The 20,489-nt window shown below is 46.6% G+C and overlaps 1 protein-coding gene across 3 annotated transcripts in view; it reads left to right on the forward strand.

Annotated features, from left to right (window-relative positions):
- Positions 1 to 20,489, forward strand: part of SEMA5A (semaphorin 5A) — a 127,873-nt gene that overhangs the window by 90,151 nt on the left and 17,233 nt on the right. For all 3 annotated transcript variants that reach the window (XM_035101278.2, XM_035101279.2, XM_060278165.1), the window contains exons 11-14: positions 13,832 to 14,039; positions 15,142 to 15,259; positions 17,090 to 17,271; positions 17,574 to 17,717. In XM_035101278.2, the coding sequence (XP_034957169.2) occupies positions 13,832 to 14,039; positions 15,142 to 15,259; positions 17,090 to 17,271; positions 17,574 to 17,717 (652 nt within the window). The remainder of the gene's footprint in view (positions 1 to 13,831; positions 14,040 to 15,141; positions 15,260 to 17,089; positions 17,272 to 17,573; positions 17,718 to 20,489) is intronic.

Consider the following 20,489-nt stretch of genomic DNA (forward strand, 5'->3'; position numbering starts at 1 on the left):
ACTTGTGACCATGTTTGACCTTCCCAGCAAATGTCCACTTTCATATGTGTTGAATTTGATAGCGCAGAGTCACTGTTCCCGGTTGGTTCAACAACGCTTAAATCTCACACCAGGTTCTGGGTGTGTCCAGGATTGTGCTCCACCCTGACACACGTGCACCTACTTGGCCAATTCCATCACCAACAGTTCCGGGGTGCAGTCACTTAGGGTATCTAAAAACAAAAACAAACCCTCTCTGTGTTGTGACTAGAACACATATGTACCCAGTAATTGAAGTCTTCCATTACTGCAGCCTCCTTGATTTCATTATCCATCTCAAAATCCACATAGGAATTTCAGGGCATTGCTTGTGACAGGTAGATGTGGATCACATTTTATTTCAAATTTTACATGTATATCTGTGTGCTGCAGCTTTTCTATTTTTACAATTTTGAAGTGCTTCATTCAAAGCAACCACATGGTACCTTATCTTATCTTATTTATTTACCATTTAAATGCTTCTTCATAGGATACACAACCCCACTCCTTCAACATAGCTTATGAAATGATAAAAACACAACAATTTAAAACCAACTGTTCAAAATGCACACTAAATGACTCATAAAACAACATTCATAAAAATGATGAGTACATAACTGTAGAGGCATCACACTTTGTGTGCATACATAAAATAGGGCTTTAAAAATACAATATCATATATAATTTACAGCTTAGTAGTTTTGGACCAGATATTACCTTGCAGAGTTCTTCACTTTCAGACAGTATAATGTTGCAGATATTTTCCCTCCTACCTTGCAGCACTAATGGAGTCGGGACTTATTGGAGAGCCTTGAATCTGCATATTGCATGTTTTCCTCAAAATATTAAATACCATAGTATGGGAAGCGAAGGAAGTAAGAGAAACAGGGCTAAGAAATGCAGTAGGAACCAGGAAGAATCTAAGAGACAGAAATTACTCAGATGCAACTGATAATCTTTTGTATGTCTTTTGAGTTCTGAATATTTTTAAAACACTAATAGTGTACAAAACGTCTCCCTCCATTCATTTTTATTTATAACTAACAACAGTGAGCTGCACAGCAAGTGTTTAATTGAGAAAGTGTGTCTGTAGCAGAAGTCTTTTCAGCAGCAAGGTTGTAATTATGTAGATTTCTTTCAACTTGGCTGCTGGTAATTGCAGACAAAGCTCAAAAATGTGCATACATTGTATCATATATGAATGTTCCCTGACCCTCATATACGGGCATGTTTTTTGTTTAGGAGAACCACAGTGTCCTTGCCCATAGTAACTGGAGACACAATGGTGTGTCATTTACACTCTGGATAGCAAGGAATTCTTTACAACAGGGATGTCCAACTCCCAAGAGACTGTGATCAGTGATCTACCCATTGGAATTGACCAGAGTTGTTGAGCTTTTTTGGGGGAGGAAGACACAAACTTGTTGAGCTAAAACCGCCTCTGTAGCCAACACATTGCCCTCCAGTTGTTGTTGGACTGTGGCTAATGGTCCGGGGGGTGGAGAGTTGCAGATAATACAGCAAAAGGAGAGAAATTAACTCTGAAGAGGTAAACTTGGAATGACTACACAAGATGTTAGTGACAGACTTAGGTAAAATGAGACAGGTTCCCATTGTTCACCTCTGCAGCCACAAATAAATATACTTGTTTGCTATGTTATATAAATCTGTGCCTTGGTCCATTAGCAATTTATCATGCAACCCAGCAGAATAAATCTCTCTGTGCTTGGATTGTGCATGCCTAAATTCATGTGCAAGCCTGGATATGTGGAGCAGGGATGTTTCTAGTCTGTGTGTGGTCTCAGGGCAGGAACCAGGAGTGAACCTTTGAGCTGACAAAACTCTTGAAAGAGCCACAAGTAGCAGTGTCTCTATTTATGTCTGTCTCGTTTTGTTCCTCACTCACTCTCCCCCTCTCCTTCCAAGCACTCAAATACAGACTCATGTACCGGTAGGATTTTTTAAAAGAAGAAAATTAAGTATCACATTTTCTTGCAGAGATTTATCCTGTAGTCTCCAGTTTGAAGGTGCATAGTTTGAAGCATCAGTATATATTCCTGCATGCTCATCAGCCCTTTGTGAGTTGCATCCTCTCTCTTTCTGCATGGCATGGCTACAAAACAGCACTTTGTGCTCATAACCTTTGGTCCAGTGTATCTCACCCAAGACCCCCCTTTGGCCACTGAGCAAATCACATTTGAAAATGAAGGAAGTATTGAAAGCAGTTTTAAACATGGGGTACTGTTCAGGAAGCCCTAAAGTCACTATGGCGTCTGTCACAGATGGGGTGTTGGCTACTCCCGAGTAAGCACTCCACACATCCTCTGGATTTTCATAGTTTTATTGTGCATGCTATATACAGTGGTGAGATGTCTCAAATCATGTCTGCTCTGCATGGGGCAGAAGCCCACAATGGCGTCTCGTGGGCTCTGACCCCCCTTTTAAGACTCCAAACGCCCCTCCTCCTTGCTCTATGGGTCCTCCATGGTCCCAAACCCGGCTCCTGAGGTGCCGTTCCCTCTCCTCCCTCCTTTCCAGCCCCTGCTGAAGCTAGCTCCTCCCCTGCTTCCCTGCTACCAACCTGGAGCTGAGCCACCAGGACTCTGCAGAGCCCTGGACCCGTCTTAACCCTTCCTGTTCCTGATTTGAACTCCCAGACTTGCTGCTGCTCTCCCATCTGATGGAAGTAAGCAGAGTGGGCTGCTCTCTGCAAGCCCTCTCTCTTACATCCACCCCCCTCCAGGCTCCCCCCCCTTTCTGAGGCCTGGTTTGCCTGGTCTGATGTCTGTAAAGAGGGCTGGAAGCCTGACAGGTCTTCCTCCTCTGTAGTGTGTGTAAAATCCTGTTCCCAGTCGGTGCTGGGTGGCTGGTCCGTGTAGTTCCTTCCGTTGTCATCCTCCTCCTCCCTCTGGAAAATTGCTTCCGATTCCCGGAGGGCTCCTTGGGTCTGCGTCTCCCCTGCTCCCCACCTGGGATCGCCCTCCCCCTCTGTGTTCCCTGTGCTACTGATGTGTGGTGGTTTGGGTCTGTGGGAGAAAGGAGTGTGCAGTTCCAGTGTGCGGTCCTCCCCTTGCATGGTGTGCGTGGTTGCCTCCGCGTTTTGGGAAGCAGGAGTGCCCTGCCTGGCCATCAGACATTTTAACCCCCCCTCCCCCCACCGGGAGCCCGGGCTCGCTGTGGCACTGTAGACCTCCTCCTCTTCCTTTCTTTCTGGAACCTCTTGGCTGCCTTCTCCCTCCACCCTTCTGTCTAGTGTCTTTTGTGTGATTTCCTCCCCCTCCCTCCTGTCAGCGTCTTGTGTTGGATGTGTGTCACGTCCTCTGAACCTTGGGCTTTCCCTAAAGTGTGAGAGCAAAGACCTGTGACCCACGGGATGGACCTTTCTCGCTGTAGGTACTTCCCCCCTGAAGGTGACAGGGTTGATCTGTGTCAGAACCTTGAAGGGCCCCAGCCTTCTGGGTGCCAGCTTCTTCCCCCTTCCCCCCATGGGAAGGCCTTCTGACCACAGCCAGACCCTGTCCCCTCCGTGGAAGACCTTCTCCAGTCCCCTGTGATGGTCTGCCCCCTCCTTGTAAGCCTCATTGCCCCTTGCCACGTCTCCATCCAGTTGTTGGTGTACTGTCTCCCTCCTCTCACCCCATGCCTCAATAGGTGGTCCCCCAATCTCCCCCTCCCCCTGCTCTGGGAAGGCTCTGGGGTTTCGCCCAAGACTGGCCTTACTGGGTGTGAGCCTCGTGAAGACATGTACTGCATGCCCCTCCGTGGGGTTGTCATGATATTGCTTGAGAATCTTCCCTCTGAGGGAGTCCTGGGGCATATACCGGGCATCATTGCTAAAGAGTAACCCCTCTTTCTCTGCAAGCCCTTCCCCTGCCCCCTCTCCCTCCCTCAAGTCCCTCCGTATGTTCTGGGTAAAAGTGTCCTCTTTGGTGAGTTGGCCCAGTTTCTCTTCCTGCATCCCCGCCTCTGCGTCGTTCCATCCGCCTGGGGAGCTGATGTGGTGCGATCCTGAGGATTCTCCTTCTTTCCTGCAGTGCTCCTTGCCGTCTGAATCTCCAAAGGTGAGATCTCCCCGGCGCTGGCTGCCCACAGGGTCATTGACCATTAAGTCCAAAGCTAGCACTTCTGCGTGCTTGTTCACTGTCATCTTCCGAGAGGGGGTCTGTTGCGTGACCTCACCCTCCTGCAATTCCCTGCCGTCTATGGCCGAGACGCTCATGGGAAGCTTCCTTGGGAAAAGGGGAATCTGATTCTGCCTAGCAAAGTCCACCGATAGGAAATCATTGCTGCTGCCCCTGCAGAGAAGCCCGACTGTCTCCTGGGTCTGGCCTCTTGGCAGCTGCAGACTTACTTCCATCTCTTTGTCGTGCTGTGGGGTGTTACAGGAGGGCTCAGTTGTTGGTGCTCCGCCTGGCCCCTCCCCTCCTGATCTGGCATCCAGGCTTGTGTCTGTGCCTGCCTGCTCTCGCCATTCCTTCCTCTGGGGGCAGTGTTCCACCAAGTGGCTGGGTGCATTGTAAAGGCATCTCCCGCCTTTCTCTTCCCTCTGTTTTCCCGCGTCAGCGTTTGAAAGTACCCGCGCGCGGGCTTTGTCCCTCTGCATCACATCTGGCTGGAGAGGTCTGTGCTGGGCTGCAGGTCCTCCCCGGGACTGTATGGGAACTTGTGGCCGCTGCCTTTCCCCTCCGTCTGTCCCCTCTGCCCGGACTCGCCTCTCAGCCTCCTGCACTTCCACGCCACCATGCGCTTTCAGCCTTAGAGCCAGCTTGTGCTGAGGGTCGCCCTACAATGCGCTGGCCCGTGGCGGCAATCAGCTCCTCAGCCCTCCTGAGTGTCCTCTCTGCTTGTCCAGCCTCCGCTCCTCCGGCTTGGCTGTGTTCAGAGCTGCTCGGTTCAGTAAGCCTGGCTTCCCCTGTGCCCGGGTGCCTACCTGGTGCTTGAGCCGTTCCATAGTTGCAGGGTGCTGGCTGCAGCTTGCTCTCTGCTTCTCCCCTCACGCATGCCAATCCTTCCTTGGCATTTCTCTCTTCCGATTTAGATGCTGCCACGTTCCCAGGTCTCTCCCCTCGGGGTAGCCATCAAAAGATTGTGGGCTTGCTGTCACAGATGGGGTGTTGGCTACTCCCGAGTAAGCACTCCACACATCCTCTGGATTTTCATAGTTTTATTGTGCATGCTATATACAGTGGTGAGATGTCTCAAATCATGTCTGCTCTGCATGGGGCAGAAGCCCACAATGGTGTCTCGTGGGCTCTGACCCCCCTTTTAAGACTCCAAACGCCCCTCCTCCTTGCTCTATGGGTCCTCCATGGTCCCAAACCCGGCTCCTGAGGTGCCGTTCCCTCTCCTCCCTCCTTTCCAGCCCCTGCTGAAGCTAGCTCCTCCCCTGCTTCCCTGCTACCAACCTGGAGCTGAGCCACCAGGACTCTGCAGAGCCCTGGACCCGTCTTAACCCTTCCTGTTCCTGATTTGAACTCCCAGACTTGCTGCTGCTCTCCCATCTGATGGAAGTAAGCAGAGTGGGCTGCTCTCTGCAAGCCCTCTCTCTTACAGCGTCCATCCCTGTCTATGTGTTTGGGTCACTTGAACATTATTCCAGCCCCATGGAAGCCCCATTGGACAGTGGCTCTCATGTGATTTGGGGAATGTGCAAAGGGCCCCCAAAAGTACCCGGTATATGTGGTTAGCAGCAGAAGACTAACAGCCTGCACCTTGTCTTGCCGAAGCCCATTATTTGCAGGGAGAAGGTTTCTTTTGGAGGAATACCTCAGTGTCACAGAGGTCATTATCCCCTTGCCATACCCCAGATGTTGTTGGACTATAGTTCACCTCTTTTCTTGACCATGCTGGCTGGGGCTCATGGAAATTGGAATCCAATAATGTCTCGAGGGCATCACATTGGCTCCCTCTGCTTTACCCTAACCGGCTTTAAAATACCTTCACCTTCGGTTCTGTAGACTTGTTTCTAGCAACCTGTTTTAGAAGGCTGTAAGGAGCAAAAGCTTCTGGGGTATGAATGAATGGATCTTTATTTGCGTCAGCCATCGGCCATAGCAATAAAACAACAATACAATATACAAAGAATAGAAATAAAAAGTCAATTATATAAAATACATTTTAGGGCTTTGACTCAATTGTCAAATAGTGGATCTCATTCTGATTGCCCCAGCTAAAAACCTTGCCACCTTTGCTGTCACCTGCTCATCTTGATCTGCCAAGGGAAAGGACACTGGGGCAGTGGTTGGGCGACCCAGAATGGACAATAAAAGAGGGGTGCTAACCTCATTCCTCAAGTCTTTATAAAGAGCGCAAGCCAGAAGGGCATGCGCCACCGATTCGGTACTTCCATCTCCACAGGGACATAACCGTTTTTCATTTGGAATCTGTTGGAATCGTCCCTTAAGTACAGCCAGGGCAATACATTCAATCTTGCAAGAGTAAAAGCGTGTCTATATTTTAGAATTGCTAGGTTATGCAGATAGGGTTCCAGAGAGTCGAAATGGGAAGGTGGAAAATAGTCATACCATGGGCAAAATTTCCTTATTGTGGCCAAGTTGTTCTGACGCTCGATATCATTTAGGTGCTGACAAATTGGACTGTTTGCTTTACTAAAACCCAAAGTGAGTAGCTGTTGTGGTAATAAACTACAAGAGTGAAGTTTTTGATAGACAATTTTAGTCCAGGTGCTCTTGTGACAATCTTGCAGCACTAGGGATATTAGACCAGGGGGGATTTGAGTTTAGGCGAAGCCAATAGGTAAGCCAGATCTGTAATTCTACCGAGGGAAGATTAGCCTCTAGGTGCAATGATGCGTTTGGGACGCAGGATGGTACAGAGAAAAATTGCCTTAAGAACTTGGATTGGACAGCTTCCATAGATCCAAGGTGAGTGCCTGTCCAAATCTGAGCCCCATATAATAACTGTGCTAGATTGGAACACTTCCAGGACTGATGTGTAGAAAAAGCGTGTCAGTATTTTGGTGCTTTGGGATGCTTTTTCTTTTACACATTTCTGATGTGCTCCCCATGACCCCGTAGACTGGAAAATAAGGCCAAGATATTTGAAAACTTTGACCTGTTCAATTAGCTGGTTGTCCATGCGCCATCTATGGGCCCTGTAGTTTCTTGAGAAAACCATGACTTTGGTTTTCTTGTAGTTCATGGCCAGCTGTTCTCTCTGGCAATATCCTGAAAATTCTCTCATCAGCCTTTTTAGGCCTGCTTTTGTTTGGGATAGGAGAACCGCATCATCTGCATATAATAGAACTGAGGTGGGTTTTGTGGCCAGTTTAGGGGCATGATACCCTGGAGATGTTAGACGCTGGACATTATTATTTATATATAAGTTGAACAGTGCCGGGGCTAGAATACACCCTTACTTGACTTCCTTTGTGGCTGGTACAGATCCTATAAGTTGTCCATTAGTGGAGCAGCACACTTTCAACACAGTATCTTTCTACCAGTATAAGCATTTAATCAGGTACAGTAGTCTTTTGTCTATACAGTACTTGAGGAGTTCAGCTTATCCCAGAGTCTTACTCGTGAAATTGAGTCAAATGCAGCTTTCAAATCGATGAAAACAGCGTAAAGCACATCACGTGGTTTCTTAGCATGTTTGCCAATGAGATGTGCTAGAATAAAGCAATGATCTAGGGTGGATCTGCCTTGCCTAAATCCTGCTTGCTCTTTGGCGAGAATAGCCTCATCATCTATCCAGTTGGCTAGTTTGTTATAGAGGTGCTGCTTTGCATATAGTTTACTAGTTATAGGTAACAAACTGATTGGTCTCTAGCCAGCCAGATCAGATGTGAGGCCCTTTTTGAATATAGGGATGACTACCCCTGTGGCCCAAGTGTCAGGGAGTAGACTAGATGAAACAATAAGTGAGAATATTACCACAAGCAGGGGTGCCCACCAATCAATATTGGATTTCAAGAGTTCCAGAGGCAAGTGATCAATGCCTGGTGCTTTGTGTTTTTTTTAGCTGCATAATGAGGTTTTTGACCTCAGTTATAGTTACTGGAGGCCAGGCTGGTAAATCTTCTGAGGATACTATTAATTGATTGGACTCAACATCCAGGTCTTGATCGACTGATAGTACTGCATCCATTCAAGAGGTCCGATAGCGCAGCCTGGCACGTTGTGATCATTCTCCAGGAGGCCAGAAGAGGGAGGTGCCCTTAGGTATGTGTGGTGTGATGTGCTTGGCATGGGTTTTGTTTCATGAGCATGTGCATTGCCTGATTTTGGGGAGGAAACCCAGGCAGCCACATCCCCATTCAGAAACAGGTTTGTCTCATGATAGAGGGGTTAGGAAAACAGCTTTTTGATCCCTGATTCTTTTGTCCTTCATCAAAACTCTTTGTTTTGATGGAGGCACAGCCTTTTCTGTTGAATAATCACTGGGTGTGGAGATGAAGCCATTAAAAGCACAAGTCTGAAAATGACATGGCTGAATGAGAGAAGTCTCATTCAGAGGGATGTGAAAAGATAACCATAATTATCCTATTGCTGTAGAACAAGCATTTGGACAGCATGACAAGCAATTGTCAGAACACTTACTTGATTCTGAAAATGTACAGCGGATTGTCTCGTGGCATCCTCAAGACAGACTCGAGGAACTGAAATGAATTATCATTTTGGATGGTTCCCTTTAATCTGTCGGAGGAGTTTGCAAATGAATTCAATTACTTGCACATTTTTAATAGATCACATGCATAAATCTTTCTCTGCCTACTGCTTTTCATCAGCCACTTCTCCCCCCCCCCACGCCACCCACACACCTTTGCCCCTCCAGCCAGGACACCCACAAGTAAGCTTGCTTCATAAGTGGAGCTGGGGAGGTGCAGAGGGGAAACAGTTGGTTGTTAAAGGATTGCACATGGCCATTCCAGCTTGCTGCTCCTTGACTGCAAATTCAACTCCTCCTTCACCACAGCTTCACTGGCCTGATGCTATTGCATAAGGAAAGAAATTAACTGAAATATTTCATATTAGCTCTTTCTAAGGGACTATTACTACATCGAAGGTATTAACTGGTTACAGCAGCAGCACAGCTGCAATGCTAACATTCCTGTCCCATCAGATCCCATCAGGATCCAGCTTATAATGTGTGCAAGTGGGGACCCATGGAAGATTGCAACAAGCAAGGGAACTGCAGTGGAGGGATGGATCCGAAAATACCCTTCTTCTTTTTGTGGAAGAGCTGTTCAGAGCACTGAATGAGAAGAGTAAAACTAAATCCATGTTCTCCTTTCACAAGAGGATTCCTATAGAGCCTGCCCCTTATAGTTAGTGTGGCGTCCTCTCTCTTAGCACTTGTGCAAAAGAGCACTATTTCCTTCCACTCATCACTTTTTGGATCCAGGTAGAGAGATATGGAACTTTGTCCCCTGGTTTCCTCAGAGGTTTGGTGCTGTTTTCAGTTCTGTCCACAGAGTATGTACATGCCTGTTTCCCGCCTTTAAAAGGCTGTTCTCCTTCCAGCTGTCTCACACAAAGGCTTGTTTTCCTGACAGTAAGAGCTGTTCGACAGTGGAATTTGCTGCCAAGAAGTGTGGTGGAGTCTCCTTCTTTGGAGGTCTTTAAGCGGAGGCTTGACGGCCATATGTCAAGAATGCTTTGATGGCATTTCCTGCTTGGCAGTTGGTTGGACTGGAGGGCCCTTGTGGTCTCTTCCAACTCTATGATTCTATGATTGTGTACCTAGCTACTAGTCCTGGATAATTCAGTGCCAGCTACACATTATCGAGTCCCATTGCAAAGGCTGAAAAGAGCAGCAGTGAAACTGGCAAGAGCCTTTGCTGTAGGAGTGAAATTGACAAAGATTATATCTGATTAGCCTCTGAGACTATATATAGACATGTAGCATTCTCCCTCTATAAACTTCCCTGTTACCAGCACCAGACACTTATGATACAATGCGTTGTGGGGAAAGAGAGGAATAGTGGAGGCCATACTAAATGGCTACATAGAGCTGTTTAAGAGAAGAAGAAGAAGAAGAAGAAGAAGAAGAAGAAGAAGAAGAAGAAGAAGAAGAAGAAGAAGAAGAAGAAGAAGAAGAAGAAGAAGAAGAAGAAGAAGAAGAAGACAACGACACTGTTCAGATGTCTGGAAGCCGTGGCTGGATGACTACGTGGGAGCCGGTTGAAGTGAAATCCTTCGAAGACAGAGGTCCTTTGGCTGGGTCAAGATGATACTATGGGGTTGGGGGGCCAACTCCTATCCCTTGCGGGGGCGCAACTAGTGCTAGCGCCTTCCATCAAGTGTTTGGGTGTCATCTTCTACGCCTCCCTTTCTATGGAGGCGCAGGTTGCAGCTATAACAAAGGCGGCCTTTTTCCATCTCCGCCAAGCTAAGCAGTTGGTCCCTTACCTCTCTTGCTCCAACCTCTCCGCTGTGATCCATGCAACAGTCACCTCCAGACTTGATTATTGTAACTCACTCTACATGGGGTTGCCCTTGAGACTGACCCAGAAACTCCAGCGGATGCAGAATGCCACAGCGAGACTCCTTACGGGGTCTTCGCCGCGGGATCACATTCACCCAGTACTTTAGCAGCTGCACTGGCTCCCGGAGTTTTAACCTTTAAAGCCCAATACCAGGCTTCCTCAACCTTGGCCATCCAGATGTTTTGAGACTACAATTCCCATCACCCCTGACCACTGGTAGGGATCATGGGAGTTGCAGGCCAAAAACATCTGGAGGGCCGAGGTTGAGGAAGCCTGCCCTATACGGCCTAGGGCCCTTGTACCTATGGGACCGTCTCTCCTGGTATGTCCCGCAGAGGATCCTGAAGATCCCAGGCCCCAGGGAGGTCAGACTGGCCTCAACTAGAGCCAGGGCCTTTTCGGTCGTGGCCCTGGCCTGGTGGAACACTCTCTCACAAGAGACCAGGGTCCTGCGAGATTTGACATCTTTTCTCAAGGCCTGCAAGACGGAGCTGTTCTGCCAGGCCTTTGGCCAGGGTTGAGTCTGACTCATTTTCTCTTTGTATAAGAACAAGCACAAAGGAGGCTTCCCAGCCTGCTCACAGGTCCTTATAATATCAGTGGAAACAGTTGGTCCTGGCGAGTATTAACCACTTTCTATTTAACCTGAGGATTACCATTTGTTTAATTTAATTTTAATTAATTTTGGGATGCATTTTAATTAATTGATTGCTTGTTTTTATGTATATTGTGTTATTAATATGATGTTAGCCCCTCTGAGCCCAGCTCCAGCAGGGAAGGAGGGGATACAAATAAAAAAATTATTATTATTATTATTATTATTATTATTACGAAGAAGAAGAAGAAGAAGAAGAAGAAGAAGAAGAAGAAGAAGAAGAAGAAGAAGAAGAAGAAGAAAGGTGCATTTTTTGGAGCTAGAAACCCCTCCAGCATCTGCCTTCATTGGTCTGTTGACAAAAGCTTACCAGACATTTAATACAGAGGAAAAGTCAAGAAGAGGCTTTCTGACTCTGTGTCTGGATGCCACCCATCCTGCCTTCCATTTTTAGATATCGTGTGCTGACCTTGCACCTTTTTGTTGCTGTTGCTAAAATCCCTGGCTCTGAACTGCAGTGTTTCTTCATGACTTTGCTTCTAGCCCAGACCTGTTGCGTTTTTTTGACGAAGATTTAATCTTCACAGTGTTAGATTTTGATTTAATTTTAAATTAACTTTTCCTTTGTAATAGTCTAAGGCTAGCATATCTGAGCGATCGAAAAATCATAAAAAGTGCAGTTTTCCCTCCAAGCCCCAGACAGAATATGATCTATGGTAATAATTACAGAAACAGAAATGAACAGAATGGGATGTTCAAATGAAGAGAATGTTTCCTTGACTTAAGCTTATGTATTTAGGCCTACGCACAATACAAAGCAAGTGCTGGGCAAGAGAAGAATGGGAGTTAATCTATGTCTATGTCCATGTTCACTGGACTGGATCATTCCCATGGTATTTTATCCAACAATTGCAGGCCTTAACTGGGCAACGGGGGGGGGGGCTGGGCAGGAGATGCTCTCAGGCCCCCCATTCCCTATAATGGCTGGATGCCCTTATGCCACAGGAGGAGCAAACAGGAGTCCGTTGAATGCTCCAGGGATCTCTCTGCACATGGTATTGCCTTCCTGGTCTTTTTTTGTTTGAAGGGAAACTGGCTGGCTGCCCAGAGGAATTTTTGGTCAAGTGTGCTTCAGGTCCAAGGGGTGGGAGAATGGCTTTCTAACGCATACTTTAGTGCACATTGAATCATTTCATTGCCTTGAGGTATTTTGCCTGTAGTCTGTTGATCTAGAGGACACGCATCAGGAGAGGCAGGCGGAAGTTCAGGTCTGATTCTGTCACAGCCCTCCCTCCTGCATTTAGCCACACCTTCCAGCTGGGATAGCTCAGCCAGTGGGGCAAGAGACTCTTAATCTCAGGGTCATGGGTTCGAGCCCCACAACCCGGGCAAAATATTCCTGTATTGCAGAGGGTTGGACTAGATGACCCTCGGGGTCCCTTCCAACTCTACAGTTGGAACTCTACAATTCTATGATACCAGTATCACTTGTGGCACCCGTGCTGCAGGTTCACCACCCCATGGATCAGCAACTGGAAGCCTAAGGCAAGAGAAGAATATGGATTGAATAGGGGCCATAGGAGTGAGATTTACTGGTTGTCCAGTTGGGGAAATGGGCAGTCTCCTGGTCAGCCATCGCCCATTCCTTCTTCTAAGGGGCCCTGGGTTGAAACTAGTTGCCAATCAGTGCTCTGGAGCAGTTACACTCCTGTACAGCGCAGCAATTATTGCATATGTGAGGATGCAAAAATTCACTGCTAGATCACCTGAAACAGTGTTCTTCAATCTTGTTTTTTAAAATAATAATAATAATAATTTTTATTTGGTTTTTATAAAACACACACATACAAAAACAAGACAACAAAAACATACAATATCACAACAAACATTTCAACTCAATAACAACACTACACTTATAATTTTAACCTCAATTTCCTAATCATTGTCTTTTGGACTCCCCCCCCCTTTCTGATTTCCAATTTATTCTCCTCTTTAGCAATTTTCCTTCCTCCTAATTCTTTAATCCTTTTCATTTTATTACCCTTTACTTTAAAATCCAACCCCTCCCAGACACCCCCCTGCCACCAGGGGAATCCAGAATGGGGCAGAACAATAACAACAGAAATCCTTATTACAATCGGACCACCCCATCACCCTCCCCTGCCACCAGAGGGTACAGAATAAGGGGGCAGGTAGGAGCAGAGGGTTGCCCGACTAACCTACAATATCACAGATTAACTCTTCTACTTTACCACTTATTTATCTATCTCACTTTCACACAATTATATTATTCCTCTCCTTCTGCCTATAAGCCCCTCCCAAATTTCTCCATAACTTCAATATTTTAATCTTAATCCCCATTTCATTGCATTTATAAATCATAATTCTCTTCCACCCCCTTCACTGCTGCAGGTTTCACCATTTTGCCTTGCTCTTTCTTTCTGGAACAGCCCCTACAGTCATGTTGTGGGAAGCTGTGTTGGGCAAGAGCTTGGTGCTCAGAAGGATCCCAAGAGGGGGGCTTTATATTGTCCTCTACTGCTGTCCTCAAATGCCACAGAACTGGGAATGAAATCTGCCTAAAAGTCCAAATCCTGGAGAGCTGTTTCCACTCAGATTACATAACACCTTGCAAGATGGGCCAATGGCCCAATTCAGTATCGGTTGGTTTCATGCACCATAGGTCTCCTTTGAGTTGCAATGAATGCATGCATCCTCTACTTGCATGGTTTTCACACAACAAAAACTCCCTTCTCCTGCCGTTTCAGATCATGGCACTATTAAGAAAGTACTTGCTCCAGTTAACCAAACATCGAGCAGCTGCTTGCTGGAGGAGATTGACATATTCCCAAAGAAGCAGTGGGAGCCCATCCGGAGTCTGCAGATCTTACACAGCCAGAGTGCTCTGTATGTGGGCCTTCAGAGAAGTGTGGTGAAGATCCCACTGAAGAGATGTCAGTTTTACAAAACACACAGGTATCTGGCTGGCTGACTATGAGAAGTGCAGGATTCAAAGATATCAGGGATTTGTAAAAACGCATTACTGTTGGGGCCACCAGCCAATCCTAAAGAATTTTAGTTGATCATTCAACTTCTACTTAATCTATTAATTGAATTTGGGGGGGGGGGGTCCCCAAGATGCACTATCTATGAAGATAAACAGTTTTGGAAAAAAAATCAAGGCTTACTGCTAGCAGATGAGAAAGTGGTGTGGTATGTGCATTGTGCATGTAGTTGTGGTATGTGCATGGCTGCCACAGTTTCTCTGGTTTGCACATGTGCTCAAGGGCAGTTGGGGTCCAAAATAGCCTCCCCGTACCATAAACAACATCCTATCAATTAATCAGCTGAAGCTTTAGTTGTTTAATATTCCCATTAAAGGGTTTAATAATTATCTAATCTCAGTAATATAATCTACAGTGCTTTTCCTTTTGGGACAAAGTAGAACATCTCCAGAAAACTATTAATTGCTCCCCAAAAATGGAGATGATCTGTAGGGAAATTCAACCTCTGAGACCTCTCTGATGAATGGGGAGAAGAGTTGGGGAAGGGCTAGAATTCTCCCTCCTCCTCGTTGCCCTACTTGTCAAGTGTGATAGGTCTTTTGCTAAAAACAGCAGCTCTTTCTCAGCACAGGTTGCTGGCATCTGTCTGTCTCGAGAGACCATGAAGTGCTCCTCTGCTGTGTTAGCAGCACTGAAGTGACCTCCTGGGTGCAAGGCTGGGCAGCATGTATGAAGGTCTTAGGCTGCCCAAATGACAAGACCTTGCTGGTGCCCAAACGGAAGCAGAGCAAAAGGCCGCAGGAGTTGCCAGAAGGGGCTGCCTCCGGATTTGTGCAGGGTTCACTCCTGAGCCTTTTCTTCTCCTTAATACAGGTTTTTCCTCAGGGTTTACTCCCTAAGCCTTTCTCACGAATGAGACTTAGGGTCAGTTTTCCTTCTCCTAGATGAGCTCCCTTCCCAGGTTGACAAGTCCCCTGTTCCCTCTACAGCACATGCCTCCTTGGACCCACTGGAAGCCCTTCCTGGTCCACATGATTATACTGCAGTCTGATGTTTGGGGTTTGTGTTTTCAGCGCATGTGTTGGATCCCAGGATCCTTACTGCGGCTGGGACCTGGTGCTCAAGAAGTGCACGCCACTGGAAGAAAGCCTGAGCATGAGTCAGTGGGAGCAAAGCATCTCATTGTGTCCAGTAAGTTCAATTCAGATTCTTCTTTTCCCAGAGTCCCAGTGATTCCCACAGAAGTGAGTCAGAGTATTTGGGTCAAGGAAGTGATTATGCACAAATAATGTCAGTTCACGTTTTCTTGTCTCTCTGATCTGAGCTACAGGCTGGAGCTTTCTTCTTTCCTCGGCAAGCTGTTACGCAGCATGATTGGTATGTCTGAGTCATTAAGTTATCCACCTACAGTCTCACATGCATAACAAGAGAAGCCCCGTCTGTTGCAGCTGTAGGATGCTGGCAATTGCAGTTGTTGCCAGAGAAGCGGAGCATCAGGCTGGCTGTGGAAGCCTCACACAGGGACTGGGACATCCCAAGTGGCAGGAAGTGGAAAGGAATCCAAGGCTGTGCTACAGGGCACTCAGGGAAATTCAGGTTTGGAAGCAGAGTGGGAAGAAGGGAGTCTTGAGGCAGAAGAGTTCAGATAGGAAGCAGAGGGCTGAGCAGTCAAAATCTAGCAAAGTTAGGTAGGCGAGTCTGAGGAGAAGAGGCTCTGTGAAAGGAGAGGTTGATAAGGAGGAAGACTGCCAAGAAGCCTCCCAAGGGGCCCAGTGACAAGTGATGCTGTGGATTGGAGAGGCAGGAATGCCAGGCCAGCAAATGGGAGGAGGGCCAGAAGGAAGGCTGGAGGACTCTTGAGCCTGTTGCTCCCAGCCTTGTTTAACTTGCTCATGGGACTTGATAATGTCACACTTGCTCTGGGTGATCTGCCTGATAGGTTTGTCGAGTCCAGACTAATTTTCTTTCATTCTTACACCTTTGCACTGCATGATAGCCTTTTATCTGTGTCAATGCTAGTTGGATATGCTGCTTTTCTCAAAGCTTGAGGTATGTTGTGTTGGTGACCAATGTCATTCACAAAGTCATATATCATCAATGATTACAGCTAGTGGACTATTGATGAAGGGAGACAGGCATTCTGTTGGGTGGTTGAAGGGTTTCACTGCCTTCCAAGGTATTTGGTTTTTAAGGTAGAGATTGTGTATTGAAACCATTTCCACAACACTTAAAATGGCTGTCTACCTTCAGCCTATTTATTTTTAAGCCTGTGTACCGAGTATCTACTTCAGTTTATTTCTGGTCTATATGTATGAACTGAATTCCAAAACTGTGAACTGAACAATTTCCCCGAAGAAGCTAAGGTAATGTTGATGGCAGCAGGAAGCCAGTCTTTTTGATACACAATCATAGTATCTGCAGATTGCTGCATATAGCACAGCTGTTGGGGGTGTTGAATGGCTTGATGAACCCTGGCTGCCTTTGCTAAGAGACAGCTGGTATGTGAGACAGCTGGTAATAATTTTTGGGCACACTGTGGCCATGATCCAGCAGCTCCAGTTGCACATGCTGGGTCTTGAAAAGGCAAAAATACCCAACATGCATAATGAAAAATGTCTGTGTGCAATGAGATAATTTCCCCTCTTGTAGAAAAGATGGAGAAAACCTTTTGGTCTGGAATTTTGAGGAAATGGTAAAATGACAGCGATTGACACACATTGCCAGCAGAATCGCATAGTACAGTCATCATAGGACTGTATCACTTCATAATGAAAATGAGGAAGTCCCATGTTTAATTTTCCCCCATATGTAAAAACTCCATGTGTATGGAAAGCTGTCACATCAGGGAAATAAAGCCTTTTTTCCGGGCATGCTAATTTTTGAAATGCAGAAGTGTGTTTTGTTTTTTAATGAGAAATATTCAAGCATAAGAAAGCAGTATAATTCAGGAAGAGCTGAGCTCCACGACTGCTGTGATTATTACCTTAACCAGAGCTTGTCTTTCTGCCTTTTGCTTTCCAGGTAAGGAATCTGACTGTAGATGGCCATTTTGGAACCTGGTCAGAGTGGAAGTCTTGCTCCCACGTGGATGGCTCCAGTGTAGGCTTTTGCCTCTGCAGAAGACGCCTGTGTGACAGCCCAGCTCCAAAATGTGGAGGACGGCCGTGTGAAGGGCCAAGTCTAGAGGTGGCCAATTGCTCCAGGTGAGCCAAAGGAAGAGGAGCGGAGGCGTGGGAAACTTTTCTGCAAATGAGTATTGATGTTGCAATTTGGGCCACTCCATACATCTTTTAGGTGTAAATGTAGGATCTTTTAGGTATAAACCTTAAAATGTCAACTATGGACGTGTATAGGATGTCATTTTAAAATCACTGGAGTAGTGGGAGAAAGGGAGCGCTTACCTCTTTCCTTGCCTGTCCTTTCCCCTCAGTTCAGATTCCCACAATCCCTTCCAAACAGCTATTTCCCATGTAGGGTTCAGAGTTCTGCTCCCTTATTCTTCTAGAAATGGAGGCTGGACTCCTTGGACATACTGGTCCCCTTGCAGCACCTCCTGTGGGATAGGCTTCCAAGTCCGCCAGCGCTCTTGCACCAACCCAAGCCCTCGGCATGGAGGCCGTGTGTGTGTGGGACAGAACCGGGAAGAAAGGTAAGCTGCTTTCTCCTCATCATTGACTTAACTTTTATGTGTCTCCTTGATTCTATCAACCTCTTTCACTTCTCCTCCTTTGTGTCAATCAGCCTTTGCTCCTCCAATTTCTGCTATTTCTGCTTGTAGCATCCTTATTGTTACCGAGGGAATAAAAATTCAGTTGCAGTTTTCACCTAGTTGGGATCTCCCCAAATCAGCATTGCCACATAGTTCTGCCTCTCCCTGCAGCGCCTTTAGACTGGCACATGGCTGCCTTTGAAACCTGCAGTTCAGGGGAAAGTGTGTGATCTCTGCACTGGATTGTTAGCCAGCTGGTTTTTGATTTCTTCACTGAGTATTCTAAGGCTCTGTAAAGCTCTAGAGAATGCTTTCAAGGTTGTAGCTGTCTAACAATCTATGTTACATTAAAGCAGACTATTCTTTAAAAGTATTTTAATTGCTATATAAAACTCACCTCTTCCAGCTTGGCAGAGCTGGGGTGCCTCATTCTTCCACCACACAGGTTCCATCACACTTTAAAGCAGAGGTTTTAAAATTTCCTGCTGTCAGGATAATCTTTCCAACTTGACCTGTCTGCTTGACCCAGCACATCTGACACAAAAATCTGGTGCATTGCAAAATCTTCTGGAGCATTTTTTGACAGAATTACAAGCCTGGTAGATGAAGGGAACGCTGTGGATGTAGCCGATCTTGATTTCAGAAAGGCCTTTGACAAGGTGCCCCATGATATTCTTGTAAAGAAGCTGGTAAAATGGGGGCTAGACAATGCTACCATTCAGTGGATTTGTAACTGGCTGACCGAACCCAAAGGGTGTTCATCAATGGCTCCTCTTCATCCTGGAGAGAAGGGACTAGTGGGGTGCCACGGGGTTCTGTCTTGGGCCCAGTCTTATTCAACATCTTTATCAATGACTTGGATGATGGGCTTGAGGGCATCCTGAGCAAGTTTGCAGATGACACCAAATTGGGAGGGGTGGCTAATACCCCAGAGGACAGGATCACACTTCAGAATGACCTTAACAGATTAGACAACTGGGCCAAAGCAAACAAGATGAATTTTAACAAGGAGAAATGTAAAGTACTACACTTGGGCAAAAAAAATTGAAAGTCACAAATACAGGATGGGAGACACCTGGCTTGAGAGCAGTACATGTGAAAAGGATCTAGGAGTCTTGGTAGACCACAAACTTGACATGAGACAGCAGTGTGATGCAGCAGCTAAAAAAGCCAATGCAATTCTGGGCTGCATCAATAGGAGTATAGCATCTAGATCTAGGGAAGTAATAGTACCACTGTATTCTGCTCTGGTCCGACCTCACCTGGAGTACTGTGTCCAGTTCTGGGCACCACAGTTCAAGAAGGATACTGACAAGCTGGAACGTGTCCAGAAGAGGGCAACCAAAATGGTCAAAGGCCAGGAAACGATGCCTTATGAGGAACGGCTTAGGGAGCTGGGTATGTTTAGCCTGGAGAAGAAAAGATTAAGGGGTGATATGATAGCCATGATATGTCATGTAGAGGAGGGAGAAATGTTGTTTTCTGCTGCTCCAGAGAAGCGGACATGGAGCAATGGATTCAAACTACAAGAAAGAAGATTCCACCTAAACATTAGGAAGAACTTCCTGACAGTAAGAGCTGTTCGCCAGTGGAATTTGCTACCAAGAAGTCTCCTTCTTTGGAGGTCTTTAAGCGGAGGCTTGACAGCCATCTGTCAGGAATGCTTTGATGGTGTTTCCTGCTTGGCAGGGGGATTGAATTGGACGGCCCTTGTGGTCTCTTCCAACTCTAGGATTCTATGATTCTATGTTTTCAGGGGAAGCAACCCAGAACACACCCAAGGCTTCCTTGCAGATGTGCTTTGCAAAGGAAGATCTGTAATAATGCAGGAAGTGCTGCTCTTTGGGGAGGCTGTCCAGTCTTGCTGAGAAAGTTCTCAGAGGCTCCAGTGCTTCCCTGGGCGCAGCCTGAAACTTCCCACCAGTATAATGACCAAGAAGGGGAGCCAAGGGTCAGGCTGTGTGGAGAAGAGCATATCTTTGATGGTATCTTCTAAGTTCTGTGGAATGAAAAGCAGAATGCAACTAGTCAGGACCGCTGTGAAAGAAGCAAGTAAATGGTGTGACGAGGGAGCAGGCATAGTCTCTTCTTCAATCGTGTCCCTGAGAGCAGCCCTTTTCCTTTCTCACATATGGCGCCACTCACTCCTTTTGAGGGAAAATGAAGCACTGTGAGTGGGACATTGGCTGTGCCCACACATCTCGAACGGTGCCTCTTTTAATTGAATTGATTAAACACATAAGCCCCAATGCTTTAGGGATCACTCCATCCTCTTCATGTCTGTGGAGGAGTAAGTCTGTTTGAGTTCAGTGGGGCGTAATCCTAGGGAGGTGAGCATAGGATTGTTCTGGTCCATAGGAACAGAGGACTATTGGCCTGTCAAGTTCCATATTATGACATACACTGACTAGCAGCAGCTCTGCAGGATTTCAGACGGGTCGCTGCCAGCCTTCTCCCAGCCCTGGGACACGTGAGTCCCTAAGCAACGTGGAGATAATTGCTGTCCTTCATTCCTTTTCCCTCATCATAACTATTCCTAAGCTACGCATTCCTGCCCCCAACCCTGTAAGTGTGCTGGTGTTGCATTTGTGAGGTGCTCAGTCACCATAAGGATGAGCATCTGTTCCCATTCTATGGAGGGAAATATGAAGTCTGTGTGAGCACAATGAATTCTTTTCCAGGAAACAAGTTTGAGTTTGGAGTCGCTGGGGG

This window comes from Zootoca vivipara, chromosome 8, assembly GCF_963506605.1.
Source record: "Zootoca vivipara chromosome 8, rZooViv1.1, whole genome shotgun sequence".
Lineage (NCBI taxonomy): Eukaryota > Metazoa > Chordata > Lepidosauria > Squamata > Lacertidae > Zootoca > Zootoca vivipara.